This window comes from Bos mutus, chromosome 14 (genome assembly GCF_027580195.1).
Source record: "Bos mutus isolate GX-2022 chromosome 14, NWIPB_WYAK_1.1, whole genome shotgun sequence".
In the NCBI taxonomy this organism is placed as follows: domain Eukaryota; kingdom Metazoa; phylum Chordata; class Mammalia; order Artiodactyla; family Bovidae; genus Bos; species Bos mutus.
The window spans coordinates 71143357-71159468 of NC_091630.1; the positions used below are offsets into that span (position 1 = coordinate 71143357).

General features: G+C 54.3%; 1 protein-coding gene across 2 annotated transcripts in view; it reads left to right on the plus strand.

The window, feature by feature from the left end:
• The window catches only part of AGO2 (argonaute RISC catalytic component 2), a 93707-nt gene that overhangs the window by 65795 nt on the left and 11800 nt on the right, over positions 1-16112 (plus strand). For both annotated transcript variants that reach the window (XM_070382717.1, XM_005910394.3), the window contains exons 11-18: positions 410-543; positions 2202-2386; positions 3431-3590; positions 5595-5685; positions 6191-6385; positions 10565-10699; positions 13914-14015; positions 15766-15965. In XM_070382717.1, the coding sequence (XP_070238818.1) occupies positions 410-543; positions 2202-2386; positions 3431-3590; positions 5595-5685; positions 6191-6385; positions 10565-10699; positions 13914-14015; positions 15766-15965 (1202 nt within the window). The remainder of the gene's footprint in view (positions 1-409; positions 544-2201; positions 2387-3430; positions 3591-5594; positions 5686-6190; positions 6386-10564; positions 10700-13913; positions 14016-15765; positions 15966-16112) is intronic.

Below are 16112 nucleotides of genomic sequence, written 5' to 3' on the forward strand. Positions count from 1 at the left end.
CTGGCTGGTCCTGGAGGAGGGAAAATCCTTGTTTCTGAGACAGACGGCCTTCCTGTTCCTCCTGGCTACCTGTGAGGGTGGGTGGGGCTCTGGGCCCTCCCCGCTCCCCCTCCCGCCCCTCCATCCCTCTGCCCATTTTCCAGCCACCCTCCGCCCAGCTCACCTCCCCCATCCCACCTCTCCGTCCCTCCGTCCTTGGTCTGTGCATCCGTCCAGCCCTCCTGTGAGCACTGGTGGCCTCCGCAGGCCCCCACAGCGCAGACTGCTCAGCGCTGGAGGCTGCACACAGGCTCGGTCCTCAGCCTTAGGAGGCGCCCTCTGCTTGGGGACCAGCCACAGCGAGGACAGTGACAAAATCCAGGGTCAGAGGACTGTTTTCTTCTCACTCTGAACGTCTCGCCATTTGCAGAATAAGGCGATTGCCACCCCAGTCCAGGGCGTGTGGGACATGAGGAACAAGCAGTTCCACACGGGCATTGAGATCAAGGTGTGGGCCATCGCCTGCTTCGCCCCCCAGCGCCAGTGCACGGAGGTGCACCTCAAGTAAGGCTGCCGGCCGGGCCCGTGGTCCTGGGGGCCGTGGGGAGGCCTGCTCCGAGGGGCTGGGGCAGGTCAGGCTCTGCGGGGAGGGCGGGGCTTGGCAGAGGACGTTGCTCGGGGTGGGCCGTCAGGAAGGGGGAGCTTTGCTTCTCAGACTTGTGGGAGTGAGTGTGCAGAGGTGCAGCAGGTTATGTGAGAAACAAAACAGTGAATGACGGCAAGTGTACGGTGAGCATGAAAGTCGCTCACTCATGTCCGACTCTGCACCCTGTGGCCTGTAGAGTCCAGGGGGTTCTCCAAGCCAGAATGCTAGAGTGGGTAGCCATTCTCTTCTCCAGGGGATCTTCCCCACCCACGAATAGAACTGGGGTCTCCTGCATTGCAGGCAGGTTCTTTACCAGCTGAGCCACCAGGGAAGCCCAAATATACTGGAGTGGGAACCTCTCTCTTCTCCAGTGGATCTTCCCTACCCAGGAATTGAACCTGGGTCTCCCATATTGCAGGCGGATTCTTTAGCAGCCAAGCCCGATAAGTGTACCAACTAGAGGCAAAGAAGAAAATTGTATTTACTGAACTAGCACTGTTTTTAAAAGCACTTTAGATTCACATTTCTATATCAGACCAACCTGACGCAGTGTCAGACACTTTGAAAGCAGCACCATAAACATGGAGTTTGGTTGCTCATGCTTCTGCAAGCAGCCAAGACCTAACAGGGAACAGAAGGCGCCTCCCACCTCCCTTGGGCGGGAGCAGGAGGGGCCCACGGAGCAGGGAGTCGCTGGTGGGCGTCTGAGTGGGCCTTGGTCCCAGGGAGCTGCGTCTCTCGGTGCTCTGGAGAGCTGGCATGAGGGACAGAGCCCTTTCTCCCACACCGCCGGCAGAGAGAGCGGGGCGAGTGGGGTGTACAGTCTGACCTCAGGCTGCCTCCCCCGCTCCTGTCTGGGGCCCTTGTGTCATTCTCCTGGCGCCAGATGGCCCCAGGGCAGGTGCACCCGTGGGCGTAGACGCAGAGACGCGCTCATGGGTTTCTTTAACTGCACTAACAGAGGTTGGGTGCTAACTGGCTGGGGTGGGTTGGCATATCCTTGCTTCATTGTAAAAGGCTGGGATGTTTCTATCCCTGCACTTAAAATAGAAGCTGTGGATCTGTCTCCCCAGCCCCGCCTGTAACGGGCGCAGCTGCTGGTGCTACTCTTAACTGTGGGCTGTCTTGTTTGCTCCCATGACCATGTCATCCGAGTCCAAGCTCTGTGCATGGGATAAACCAGGGGAATCCAAAGGGATAGTCAGTTCATGGCTCTCCTTGCCCTGACAGTGCTCGGCGTCTGCGGGCAAGTGGGCGGCAGCTGTTTGTGCCCGACTGTGAAAGAACAGCCCTGTCGCTGCCTGGGAGGGTCACAGCTGGTGGGGGTGGCGGGGCCACGATGTGGCATCTCCTGTTACATCGTGACTTTTCAGGCACCTGTGTGCTGAGCACATGGGCAGCCTCTGTGCGTTGTCTTGTTGAAACAGCCACATCTCGGGCTTCAGCAGGGACTCAGAGCTCAGTGAAAATGGCTTGGGGTCTGGATCTGTTAACACTGCCCTTTCTTGGGGCCTCTGGTGGGTCTGGATCATTGGCATTCTGGGTTCTTCTTCATGTAACGACCCTGCTCCTCCAGGTCCTTCACGGAGCAGCTCAGAAAGATCTCGAGAGACGCGGGCATGCCCATCCAGGGCCAGCCATGCTTCTGTAAATATGCCCAGGGGGCGGACAGTGTGGAGCCCATGTTCCGGCACTTGAAAAACACGTACGCTGGCCTGCAGCTGGTGGTGGTCATCCTGCCGGGGAAGACCCCCGTTTATGGTAGGTCTTGGTGCCGCCCCAGCCCCGGCCCTACGGATGCGTGGTGAGGCCTCCGCCACACCCAGGAGGAGCCTGTGTCTGAGCGAGACCAGGTGGTGTCTGATTGTGGCCACACATGTGCCCAGGGTCACCTTGGCAGTGTTATCTGAGGCCCCGGTTCCCCGAGATGGGCATCCCGAGGGGGTGCGGGATGCGGCAGGCGTGCGGTTACCTTGTCTGCTGCCGACACAGACTTCGACTGGATGAGAAATGGTCACGTGATGTGCACGCAGTAATCCCCTCGGGGGGGAAGGGGCAGTCCTCTTGTGAGCCGTGCCATCTCAGAATCCTCTGGGATTTGATCAGAGTCCTTTCTGCCAGAAGGCCGGTTGCACTTCCACCTGGCTCAGAGTTTCCAAGCCCTGGGATGGAGTCCCAGGCGCTGGTGGGGAAAGCTCCCGGGTGTAGACAAGCGATGGTGAGACGGGGAAGTGGGTGCATGTGCAGACGTCTGCTGGAAGCCCGGTGGGAACCGGAGGCCCTGTGCAGGAGGTGTGTGGGCACCACAGGGCAGAGGCAAGAGAGGCGCGGTTGACTCACTGACTGGCTTCCCGTCTCCTATGGGCTCTGCATCCAGGAGCGGGAGGAAGCCCAGGTGACTCTTCTCGCAGGGTCTCCCGTCTCTGCTGGCCTGTCTAGGGAGCAGTTGCCCACTCGCTTCACAAGAGAACCCAGAATGGAGCGGGGTGTAGGCCTGGAGAGCGCTTTGGCATCAAGTTTCTATGGCCAGGGACTGAGGATTCACAGGTTTATATTTTTAACTACTCGAGCATTTGCTTGCTGTTTCGAGTGCCTGGGTTCCAACCTGGCCCTGTGCACACTGCCCTGTCAGCCTGGAGAAGTTGCAGAAACGCCCCTGACTGAGAGCGGGCCTCCCTGAGCCAATGGGGGACGCCCTGCAGCTGGCGCAGAGTTGGGTCCAGGCTTGGCCGCGTGTGCGGCAGGCGCGCGGGGTGGGCAGAGGAGCGCCAGGGAGCCGTGCTGAGCACCCCGTTCTCTCGGCAGCCGAGGTCAAGCGTGTGGGAGACACGGTGCTGGGCATGGCCACGCAGTGTGTGCAGATGAAGAACGTGCAGAGGACCACGCCGCAGACCCTGTCCAACCTCTGTCTGAAAATCAACGTCAAACTGGGCGGCGTGAACAACATCCTGCTGCCGCAGGGGAGGTGAGGCCGGTCCTCTGCCATGCATGGGGCACCTGTGGTGACGCCCTGGGCAGGGCGGTGCCGAGGCGGCTCTGCTCAGCTATGCTGAGCGCTGTCCCGGGCTTGGCAGGCGCAGGAAGTGAGTAGGACGAGGGTCTTGGCTGCTCCTGGTCTCGGGGTCCAGGTCCCCTGAGGACCGGTGCCAGCCCAAGGAGAAGGGCTTTCTAACCCCATCCAGAGGTGGGTCCCGCACGTGAGGTATGGCAGCTGTGTGGCCAGTGCCATGTAGACAGGAGGGCCACACCAGCGCCCCAGGTGCCCGACGGTCAGCTCCAGGACAGGGGGCTTCCAGAGCAGGAGGTGGCGCTGTTGGCCCCAGGCCAGGGCCGGGCACTGGGAGCTGAGCAGCCGTGATACAGTGGAAGGGGGCTCAGAGCGTGAGGGCCTCACGGGGGAGGTGACACGGTGCAGACTGGGCACTGGGGGCAGGGCTGTGTGGACACCGGGAGCAGCCTGCTCCAGAGGGTGCAGGCCGTGCAAGGGCCTTGGGGCAGCCTGCCTGCTGGGAACGTGGCGGTCATTCTGCTCAGAGACTGAGGGGCGAGCCTGTGGGGGCCTGGCACTCGCTCCAGGGGAACACAGCCGTGGGGGCAGGCTCACAAGTGCAGGTGTAGCCCCGCTGACCTTGTTCTGAAAGGCGACCCCAGCTCTGGCCCGCCGGCATTGTCCCAGGAGAGCTGCTGGTGGGAGCTAGGCCGGGGGCGCCCAGAGCCGTGAGTGGAAGAGGAGTCTAGATTGGCCCACCCTGGGCTGTGGGAGCGATGAGGTGACGCCAGCTGAGGCAGGGGTGCAGGGGCGGGTTGGGGGGAGCCTGTGCTGGAGAGCTTTGTTCAGGGCCCCTCACGTGCGGGTGGTATTAGAGCTTCTGGGCTGGAGAGCACCGCAGGGTGCAGTGTAGACAGGAAGGACGGCCAAGCCTGGGCCCTGCGGGGTTCAGGGTTGGAAGGTCGTGGAGGGAAGGGGAGCCCGTGCGTGGCCGCCACATGGCACCGACCAGCCAGGTGTGACAAGGTGTGAGGCTCTCGGCCACAGGGCTGGGGGACGTGTGCAGGTTGCAGGTGACCTTGCAGAGAGCAGTCCTGTTGCCATGGCAGCACAAGGCCCCGTCTGGAGGCAGGAGACGGGCTCAGCTAATCCCAGAGCTCTGCCACAAGGCGAGCCGGGGAGCCGGGGGCAGAGTGGACTGTCCAGTGGCTGGTGTGGTTGTGCCGGTTCAAGGTGTGAGTCAGAACTGCGTGTGTGGGTGCACCCGGGACCCGTCAGAGGAGGGGGAGGGCAAGAGGAAGAGCAGTGGGTACCTGGGGGGCTCAGCACAGGGCACCTGGGCAGCACGTGAGTCCGGGAGGAGAGAAGGATGAGGCATCAAGAAGGCTCCCGGTCGCACAGCCGGTGAGGCTGGGACCCGCCAGCTGTTGGAGAACCAGGCCCCCAACACCGCCTCTTTGGGGAGGTGACTGCTGGAGTGTGGCCAGCATTTAGAAGACCCTGGGAGAACAGCCTAGCTCCTTGCTTCCCTACTGGGACACATTCATCCCCCGAGAATATGTGGCTATGTCTGGAGACATTGGGGTGTTGGGTAGAGAGCAATGCGGCTGCCAGGCGCCCTGCAGTGTGGCCGCAGGTCCAAGGTTGGCTGCAGACCGTGGACTCTATGGACGCGATTATCTTGGAAACATTCAGTCATCTCCCCGAGGAGAACCCTCCTGTCCCTGGGCCCGGCCTCAGCGGCCGTCCACACCTGACCACCCTGGTGCAGTGTACACCTCCTGCAGCCTCTCCCGCTCCGGGTCGCTCTGAAGCAGGTCTCACCCTGAGCCTCTTTGTCCCCACAAGGTGTTCTCTGTCTGTGCCAGAGAGATGAGGAGTCTTTACAAGCAGAGCCCCAGAGTAGCGCTGGTGCCCGTGTCCTGAGAGGTCCGGGTGGCGTCCCCGAGCCGCGGCCCCTGACACTCGCTTCCCCCGCAGGCCTCCGGTGTTCCAGCAGCCCGTCATCTTTCTGGGGGCAGATGTCACTCACCCCCCCGCCGGGGACGGGAAGAAGCCGTCCATTGCTGCCGTGAGTATCGCTTCCCACGTCCCTCTGTCCATGTGTGTTCCTGCCTGCCCAGCATCTCTGTGATTGATTAGCGATGAAAGCGCAGTGGCTCGGCCCAGTGCAGCCCTGTGCCCAGCACGCTGACTGGGTCCCGCTGGTTGGCACCTGCAGGCAACTGCTTTCAGGCCGGCGTTCCTGAGGGACACTCCTCACTGCTGGTGCTGGGAGTCTTAGGGTGTCGTGTGTGGCTGTGCACCTGGCTTGGGGAAAACAACGTGCTTAGTAGAGTTTTGCACGCTGTCAGGCTCTCCAGGGGCCACCTCTGAGCTGATGTAATTCAGCCCCATCCGATACAAGCAGAAGAGGGGTTCTGAACAGTCGTGAGTTTTTTATTAGGTCCCTTGGGCAAACTTACATTCTTGGGGACGCATTCACATACCCCAGGGCCTTACACACAGACGCCACGTAAAGGTGGTGGGCTTGCCCGTGACGGGCCCTCGGCACCTGCTGACCCCACTGCCCGCAGGTCGTGGGCAGCATGGACGCCCACCCAAACCGCTACTGTGCCACCGTGCGCGTGCAGCAGCACCGGCAGGAGATCATCCAGGACCTGGCGGCCATGGTGCGCGAGCTGCTCATCCAGTTCTACAAGTCCACGCGCTTCAAGCCCACCCGCATCATCTTCTACCGCGACGGCGTCTCCGAGGGGCAGTTCCAGCAGGTGGGCGCCACCGCGCTTCCTCCGCCCTGCTCTCCGTCCCTCTGCAGGAAGGCGTCTCGCATTTCTGTTCTGCCCCCAGGTTTATCTGGTCACTGTGTGGTAGGTGTGGGGGGTGCGGGGTGGTCAGGACCCTGCGGCAGGAGGGGAGGAGAGGCGGGGGCAGGGGCCAGAGTCGAGCGAGGCCAGTCCAGCAGGTTCGGTTCAGCACGCACCAGACAGGGCCTGTTCCGGCTCCACGCTTTGCCTCCTAGGCTGTGGGGAGTCTGGGCTGGGGGACTCGTTCTGGGGGCCAACTCTTCAGGGGAGGGGAGAGGAGAGACAGGGGCCAGTATCCTTGTACCCTAACCCCTGGTGCTACTCAGAGGATGGTAGGCATCACAGCAGGTTTCAAGGTGGGAATGCTTCTATTTTCAGTTCATTTCAGTCAATGAGTCACGTCTGACTCTCTGCAACCCCATGGATTGCAGCACACCAGGCTTCCCTGTCCATCACCAACTCCCTGAGCTTGCTCAAACTGATGTCCATCAAGTCAGTGATGCCATCCAACCATCTCACCCTCTGTCATCCCCTTCTCCTCCTGCATTCAACCTTTCCCAGCATTAGGGTCTTTTCCAATGAGTCAGTTCTTCGCATCAGGTGGCCAAAGTATTGGAGCTTCAGCATCAGTCCTTCCAATGGATATTCAGGCCTGATTTCTTTTTAGGATTGACTTGTTGGTTCTCCTTGCAGTCCAAGGGACTCTCAAGAGTCTTCTTCAGCACCACAGTTCAAAAGCATCAATTCTTCGGCACTCAGCTTTCTTTATGGTCCAACGCTCACATCCATACATGACTACTGGAAAAACCATAGCTTTGACTAGACAGATCTTTGTTGGCAAAGTAACAGCTCTGCTTTTTAATATGCTGCCTAGGTTGGTCATAGCTTTTCTTCTAAGGAGCAAGCATCTTTTAATTTCATGGCTGCAGTCACCATGTGCAGTGATTTTGGAGCCCCCAAAATAAAGTTTGTCACTGTTTCCATTGTTTCCCCTTCTCTCCGCCATGAAGTGATGGGACTGGAAGCCATGATATTTGATATTTGAATGTTGAGTCTTAAGCCAGCTTTTTCACTCTCTTCTTTCACTTTCATCAAGAGGCCCTTCAGTTCCTCTTTGGTTTCTGCCAAAAGCATGGTGTCATCTGCATATCTGAGGTTATTGATATTTCTCCCGGAAATCTTGATTCCAGCTTGTGCTTCATCCAGCCCAGCGTTTCTCATGATGTACTCTGCATTATAAGTTAAATAAGCAGGGTGACAATATACAGCCTTGACATATTCCTTTTCCTATTTGGAACCAGTCTATTGTTCCATGTGCAGTTCTAACTGTTGGTTCCTGACCTGCATACAGATTACTCAGGAGACAGGTCAGGTGGTCTGGTATTCCCATCTCTTTCAGAATTTTCCACAGTTTATTGTGATCCACATAGTCAAAGGCTTTGGTATAGTCAATAAAGCAGAAATAGATGTTTTTCTGGAACTCTCTTGCTTTTTCGATGATCCAGCAGATACTGGCAATTTGATCTCTGGTTCCTCTGCCTTTTCTAAAACCAGCTTGAACATCTGGAAGTTCACGATTCATGTATCGCTGAAGCCTGGCTTGGAGAAGTTTGAGCATTACTTTGCTAGTGTGTGAGGTGAATGCAATTGTGCAGTTGAACATTCTTTAGTATTGCCTTTCTTTGGGATTGGAATGAAAACTGACCTTTTCCAGTCCTGTGGCCACTGCCGAGTTTTCCAAATTTGCTGTCATATTGAATCCAGCACTTTCACAGCATCATCTTTTAGGATTTGAAATAGCTCAGCTGGAATTCTGTCACCTCCACTAGCTTTGTTCGTAGTGATGCTTCCTAAGGCCCACTTGACTTTGCACTCCAGGATGTCTGGCTCTAGGTGAGTGATCATACCATTGTGGTTATCTGGGTCATGAAGATCTTTTTTGTACAGTTCTTCTGTGTATTCTTGACACCTCTTCTTAGTATCTTCTGCTTCTGCTAGGTCCATACCATTTCTATTCTTTATTGTGCCAATCTTTGCATGAAGTGTTCCCTTGGTATCTCTAATTTTCTTGAAGAGATCTCTAGTCTTTTCCATTCTGTTGTTTTCCTCTATTTCTTTGCATTGATCGCTGAGGAAGGCTTTCTTATCTCTTTTCTCTATTCTTTGGAACTCTGCATTCAGAAGGGTACATCTTTCCTTTTCTCCTTTGCCTTTAACTTATCTTCTACTCCTAGCTATTTGTAAGGCCTCCTCAGACAGCCATTTTGCCTTTTTGCATTTCTTTTTCTTGGGGGTGGTGTTGATCACGGCCTCCTGTACAATGTCACGAACTTCCATCCATCGTTCTTCAGGCACTCTTATCAGATCTAATCCCTTGAATCTATTTATCACTTCCACTGATTTAGGTCATACCTGAATGGTCTGGTGGTTTTCCCTACTTTCTTCAATTTAAGTCTGAATTTGGCAATAAGGAGTTCATGATCTGAGCCACAGTCAGCTCCTGGTCTTGTTTTTGCTGACTTAATAGAGCTTCTCCATCTTCAGCTGCAAAGAATATAATCAGTCTGATTTTGGTATTGACCATCTGGTGATGTCCATGCGTAGAGTTGTCTCTTGTTTGTTGGAAGAGGGTATTTAGTATGACCAGAGCATTCTCTTGGCAAAACTCTGTTAGCCTTTGCCCTGCTTCATTTTGTACTCCAAGGCAAAAGTTGCCTATTACTCTAGGTATATCTTGACTTCCTACTTTTGCATTCCAGTCCCCTGTGACGAAAAGGACATCTTTTTTTGGTGTTAGTTCTCAAAGATCTTGTAGGTCATCTCATAACTGTTCAATTTCAGCTTCTTCAACATTCATGATTGGGGCATAGACTTGGATTACTGTGATGTTGAATGATTTGCCTTGGAAACGAACAGAAATCATTGTGTCATTTTTGAGAGTACATCCGAGTACTGCATTTTGGACTCTCTTGTTGACTATGAGGGCTACTCCATTTCTGCTAAGGGGTTCTTGCCCACAGTAGTAGATATAATGGTCATCTGAGTTAAATTCGCCCATTCCAGCCCATCTTAGTTCGCTGATTCCTAGAATGTCGACGTTCATTCTTGCCATCTCCTGTTTGATCACTTCCAATGTGCCTTGATTCATGGACCTAACATTCCAGGTTCCTATGCAATATTGTTCTTTACAGCATCGGACTTTACTTCCATCAGCAGCACATCCACAACTGGGTATTGTTCTGCTTTGGCTCTGTCTCTTCATTCTTTCTGGAGTTATTTCTCCACTGATCTCCAGTAGCATATTGGGCACCTACCAACCTGGGGAGGTAATCTTTCAGTGTCCTATCTTTTTACCTTTTCATACTGTTCATGGGGTTCTCAAAGCAAGAATACTGAAGTGGTTTGCCATTCCCTTCTGCAGTGGACCGCATTCTGTCAGAACTCTTCACCATGACCTGTCCAGCTTGGGTGGCCCCACACGGCATGGCTCATAGTTTCATTGAGGTAGACAAGGCTGTGGTCCATGTGATCAGTTCAGTTAGTTTTTCATGATTGTGGTTTTCATTCTGCCTGCCCTCTGATGAAGGATAAGAGGCTTATGGAAGCTTCCTGATGTGAGAAACTGACTGTGGGGAAAAACTCCGATTTTAAACCTGAGGAAACTGGGGATCAGACAGGTTTTGTGGCTTTGATAGCCACAGGCTTGCTTAGTGGTGGAGCTGGGTTTTGGACTCGGCTCAGCACCTAGGCTAGTAGAGTTTGTTTGCTTGTGTGTCTTTAAGTAGATTCTCTCCAATCCAGAAATAAGTTGTTGGATTGATTGGTTTGTGTGTGTGTTTCCCATCATGCCTTCAAGTCCACTGTGGATGGTAGCACTTAGAACATTCCAGACACCATGCTCTGCTTGTTTATGCATTATCTAACCTAAGCCATTTAACCACGAAACCTGGGAGCCATTTGCTCCATGATAGAAGTGAAGAAACAGGCTCAAAGAGACAGAATCACAACAGCTAACAGCAAGCTAGTGGAGCTATAAGACTTAAATATGTATCAAACGTACATGTGATAAAGGGAGTCATTTTAAGGTAACAAGAGGCCCCGAAACGTAGCAGTCCTCAAGCATGTCCTGCTTCCTTTCCTCAGGTTCTGCACCACGAGTTACTGGCCATCCGTGAGGCGTGCATTAAGCTAGAGAAGGACTACCAGCCAGGCATCACGTTCATCGTGGTCCAGAAGAGACACCACACGCGGCTCTTCTGCACCGACAAGAACGAGCGGGTGAGCGTCCCCGGGCCCCCCATCCAGCCTGCCGCACCGAGGGCCTGGTGACACGGGCGTCCCGGGCTCGTGGGGACCGGCCACAGGCACTGGAGCACGGTTCTCCTCAGCTTGGGGAACAGTTGGAACCTATAAACCCCACAGGTTGGGATGCGTCTAGGGGGGTGACTTTTATCCCATATAGAAATGACCAAAGGTGAAGCTGCAGAGCCAGTGAGCAGCTGTGGTCCTAGACAGCGTGGCGTAAAGGATGAGGTAGGATGTGGGGAGGTGGGAGCCCTCAGGGCAGCTGGGGTGAGCAGCTGTGGTCCTAGACAGCGTGGCGTAAAGGATGAGGTAGGATGTGGGGAAGTGGGAGCCCTCAGGGCAGCTGGGGTGCTCCTGGAAGGGGGCCTGGGACCTCTCCAGGGATCTAGTCTGGAGGAGCATCCAGACTCCCTTACGCTACCTGGCTTCTCCAGAGTAAGAACCGTGTGCGAGCAGGAGGCTCGAGACTTAAAGATGCGACTGCTGAGAATTGTCCACAGCTGGGGAGAGATAGGATTCCTTAGATTAAAACACTGTTCCTATTCCTAACAGGAGAATAAAAGTAAATCCACACCTAGACACATTGTCCTAAAGCTGCATGGTGTCCAAGTAGCTGCATAAGATAAAAGACCTCCCGGAAGGGAGGGACATTAGGTCAGACTGCCTACAGCAGGGCTGGACACTGGGGGTTGGTGTCCACGTGGAGCAGTCCCCTGAGGCCACCTGGCACCACAGTGCTGAACATGCTTCTGGCCTAAATGAAAGACATAATGCAAATTGAGAGTTAGTGGTGAGGAAAAGGGACGGATGGTCTCCTGAGAAGATACGACTGCTCTAAGCGCGGATGGATCTCATGCCATGGCCTAAAAATATGTAAAGGTTAAAAGGTGAAGCTCAACGGGCAGAATTTCAGCGAGAAATTGACAAACACACCACTAGAGAGGTCTGTGTTAACAGACCACTGTCAGAAAGTGAGAGAGGTACAAGTTAGTAAAGACTCAAAATGGGAAGAGTGGAGGAAACAAGCTGGGGCAGACAGAGCCCTGCCTGTGGTGGCCGAGCTCACGCCCAGAGCTGAAGCACGAGCTGGCCTCAGGCGGTCTCAGAAGATGGCCAGACCTCACCCTTCTACAAACCACATTTTCCGTTACACAGTTTTAAATCCGTAGTAGAAAAAAGCATAAGAAAGCTTAAATTTTTCAATTGATTATAAGGAGCACATGCACTAAAAAGGTGAAGAGAATAATCAATTGTGAAATGATCAGAAATGAACGAAAAGGAGAATTTCATATCAAACCCTGTGCAGTGCAGCTAACGCAGCACTTATGGGTGAGAGTATAGACACAGCTGCTGTGTTGTAAAACTAGAAAGACAGCCATCAGTAAGTCTGAATCCGCAGGAAGGATGTCAGCCCCAGGGGTCGAGGCACAGCTGAGGAGCTGGTGTGTGCAGCCCCCCTGCCACCTCAGCCTGCAGACCTCTCTTGCCAGGAGTCAGGGGGATCAAAGTCAGCTTTTTCCTGCACCCCACTTTCTCGAAATAGAAAATAGTGAACTAGAAAATGAATCGCCCATAGCACAGATTAACACAAGTGAGGCATACTGCGCTGAAGATTATATAAACCAATCAAGACTGAACAAAAGAGAGAATACTTGTGATGATGTTGGGAGCAGAGAGGGGGTGTTATTTGAATCATACTGGATAACAGCTTCATGATAGTACGTTGGAAAACAGGAGAAACAGATGCAAATACTCAGTTGTAGAACGACTTCAGTTACCAGAATCAGCTGAGGAGGACAGTCCCAGTCATCATCCCAAAGGCATCGGGCTCAGAGAGTTTTACGGGCAAACTGTACCAAGGCGTCACGAGTAAACCATCTTAATGTGTGGCACAGGCTGGGGAAAAAAGAGAAACTACTTGGCTTATTTGATGAAGTTCGTCCAGAGGTTTTTATAGGCAAGTTTTAATAAACCTTCAGAGAATAATCTTCTAGAAAGAATTTCAGAGGACAGAAAAAGTCTGGGGGATTCACATTAGGAGGTTAGCCTGATAAAATCACCAAACGTTGTCCAGGATGTGGGTGCTATGGTGAGGAGCACAGGGTCTGGAGCCAGAAACCCTGGCTCCAGTCCATCCCTGCAGCTTCCGGCTGCTTGACCACAAGCTGTCAGCGCCTCTGCCTGGACTGCCTCGTGAGAGTGCTGGGAGGGTGGCTGATCTGACACACAGCACTCAGCACAAGGTCAGTGCATCGTTAGGCCGAGGATTCTCCTGCCCTTTGGACAGGAGTGGAGACAGATAGCCAACTTGGAGCACAGTTTGGCAGTTCTAGAGATCTACCCTGGAGAAACCCACATGCTAGCATTCAGGGGGACATGTGTAAGAATATGCTGGCAGTGTTGTTTATAATAGTAACAAATCTGCCTGCTAACAGAAGAGTTTGTGGTGTGTTTATATACTGGCATTTACATACCAATGAAAAGTAGTAAAAAAACAAAACAGTAATAAACATTATCTGCCAAATGACTGTTTCTCAAAATTGCAATGTGGAACAAACACAGCAAGTAGCAAAATGCATAGGATACATGTATACAGGTTTTAAATGTGCAAAGTAACACAGTATAATGCTAATGGAGGCTCAAATATGTAACAAAAAGTGAGAGCTTGTGTGGGAGTAGTGAAGTCTAGATTTGAGACTGCAGCATTGAAGGGGGTGCAGAGGTAGGCACTCTTCTCAGATATTTCCTTTCTTTTTCACGTGTCTCTGAGGCATCGTGCACACATTCAGCAAGTGCTTGCAGAAGGTACACAGGGGTTATACGGGCGATTTTCTCTTGTATGTGATGTCTCTGCTTTTTAATATGCTGTCTAGGTTGGTCATAGCTTTTCTTCCAAGGAGCAAGTGTCTTTTAATTACATGGCTTCAGTCACCATCTGCAGTGATTTTGGAGCCCCCCAAAATAAAGTCTCTTAACTGTTTCCATTGTTTCCCCATCTATTTCCCATGAAGTGATGGGACCAGATGCCATGATCTTCATTTTCTGAATGTTGAGCTATAGTCCTGAGCAAATGCATAGTCCAGCTTAAGGCCTTAGGAATAGACGACAGTGTGGCTGAGTCTTGTTTGCTTGCTTGCATCACTTTGCCGTCCCCAGCCGCATCTAATGGGCTCTTGTGTTGCTCAAGGTTGGGAAAAGCGGAAACATTCCAGCAGGCACAACCGTGGACACGAAAATCACCCACCCAACTGAGTTTGACTTCTACCTGTGTAGTCATGCTGGCATCCAGGTGAGGACAGGGGGTGGACAGTCTCAGTGTGTCTGAGACGTCATGCATGCATTCAGCAAACGCTTGCAGAGCACAGGCCATGTGCCAGGCACTCGAGTGGGCACTGGGGACGTGGTGGTCAGCAGTGAGCCTGGGGCTCCGGCAGTCCTGAGGGGAGGCCGGCGGGTGATCACTGGACCGTGGGGGCTCAGCACCATGTGGTGCTATCAGGGGGCAGGAGAGATGAGGTCCGGTGGCGAGGGCAAAGGCCTGGCAGGCTCGACGGGACCAGGGGCGTCCCTGTGTGCCAGGGCTCGGCGAGCACTCGGGGGTCAGGGGACTAACTGAGGGGTGGGGTCGGCCTCGCATGCCCACCTCACAGGTGAACAGCAGGGCCACATGGGCATGCCTTGTCCCTCCCAGTTAAGAGACCCGCAGCCTGCCAGGAGCCATCCTGGGGGAGCGGTGCCCTGTGCGGCCATGCCTGCTGTCAGCACTGTGCCACCCCGATGCGAGGCTGTGCCCTGTGGGAGGGGGGCTCCTGGAGGAAGGGCTGAAGTCCCCTCCTGAGGGATCTGATCTAAACTTGGAGGATCACTGTGGACTCCGTACTTTGGACATTCCATGGGAACCACACACTGCCAAGGCCCTGGAACAGGGCATGGCCAACTGGCCGTGGGTGCGTCCAGCCTGCAGCCTGTGGGCACAGCCGAAGGCTGAGTGGGTTGTACATCTTTAAAGCGTTGTTGAAAAGGAGGAAGAGGAGTGTGGCTCAGAGAATGCGGAGACTCCCGTGGTGTTTCCTGTGGCAGCTTCCATGTCCGGCGGGCACCTCGCCCATACCGGCCACCCGGTGTCCATCACCATCTCTTTCCTGGCCTTCCGCCTCCGGGTGGTTCTCCGGCCCTCCACGGCCTCCAGTTCGGTTGCAACCAGCCTTCCCCCTTGCTTTCCTGCGCAGGCCGTCTCCACTGAGGGGATCTCACTTCTGAGACAATTCTGTGACAGGACGAGCCTCTGGGGCCCAGCCCCGCCCTGTCCTCAGCACAGCCTCTGACGCTGATGCCCCGCTGCCCGTGGGCCCCGTGACCACCCCGGGTTAAAAGTGGGTGCAGACTGTGGCTCCTCAGAGGACAAGCAGGCCTGACTCCCACTAGCTCTGGGAGCCTCAGCACAGACGGTGGAGGCAGCAGCACCCGAGTGGGGGCGTCAGGAAGGACCAGCCGGCTGGGTCATGTGGCAGCCGGAGAAAGCCCTTCCCCCTGCTGACCGGCCATGGGTGCCCTGCCAGGCAGGGCAGCGGCCCTCGGGCACCCCCACTTTGCGGGGGAGGAAGGGGGTAGGTGACCAGCCTACCTCCTTCAGTTTCAAATGTTTCCAGACTACACACACTGCACAAAATAAATACATGATCAAACTCCTATTTAAAAGGCAATAATGTATAACTTATTAGAGATTTTTTTCTTGTCTCTATAAATGAAACATCGTAGAGAACCTAAGGTATACAAATATTGTCCTCAGAACAGCTTCTTCTGTATTTTTGTCTTTCCTATGATTTCCTGTGCACAAGTGAATATGTGTGTGGTCTGTATTTTACCAGTAGGCGGTCATTTGATGATACACTGTAAGTAATAGAAACCTCTTCTCGTCACCGTGCGTCCTCCGTGACGCTTGCGCTGCGGGCGGAAGCACGGCTTCTCAGCACACCTGGGCAGGTGAGTCCTGGCCTCTCTGGTCCGTGTCTGCCTCTCACCCTCTGACCTGCTTTCAGGGAACAAGCAGGCCCTCGCACTACCACGTGCTCTGGGATGACAATCGCTTCTCTTCCGACGAGCTGCAGATCCTCACCTACCAGCTGTGTCACACCTACGTGCGCTGCACACGCTCTGTGTCCATCCCGGCGCCGGCATACTACGCTCACCTGGTGGCCTTCCGGGCCAGGTACCACCTGGTGGACAAGGAGCACGACAGGTGGGTGGCATGCCTCTCCTGCCAGGCTCGTTTCCGCAACAGGCTTCGGCAGCTGCTTTTCCAGAGTGGGACACGGGGTCCCCAGTGGCTGGAGCCGATTGTTACGCAGACACCCAAAAGCCAGCATCTTCGCCGCCACTCGCTAGC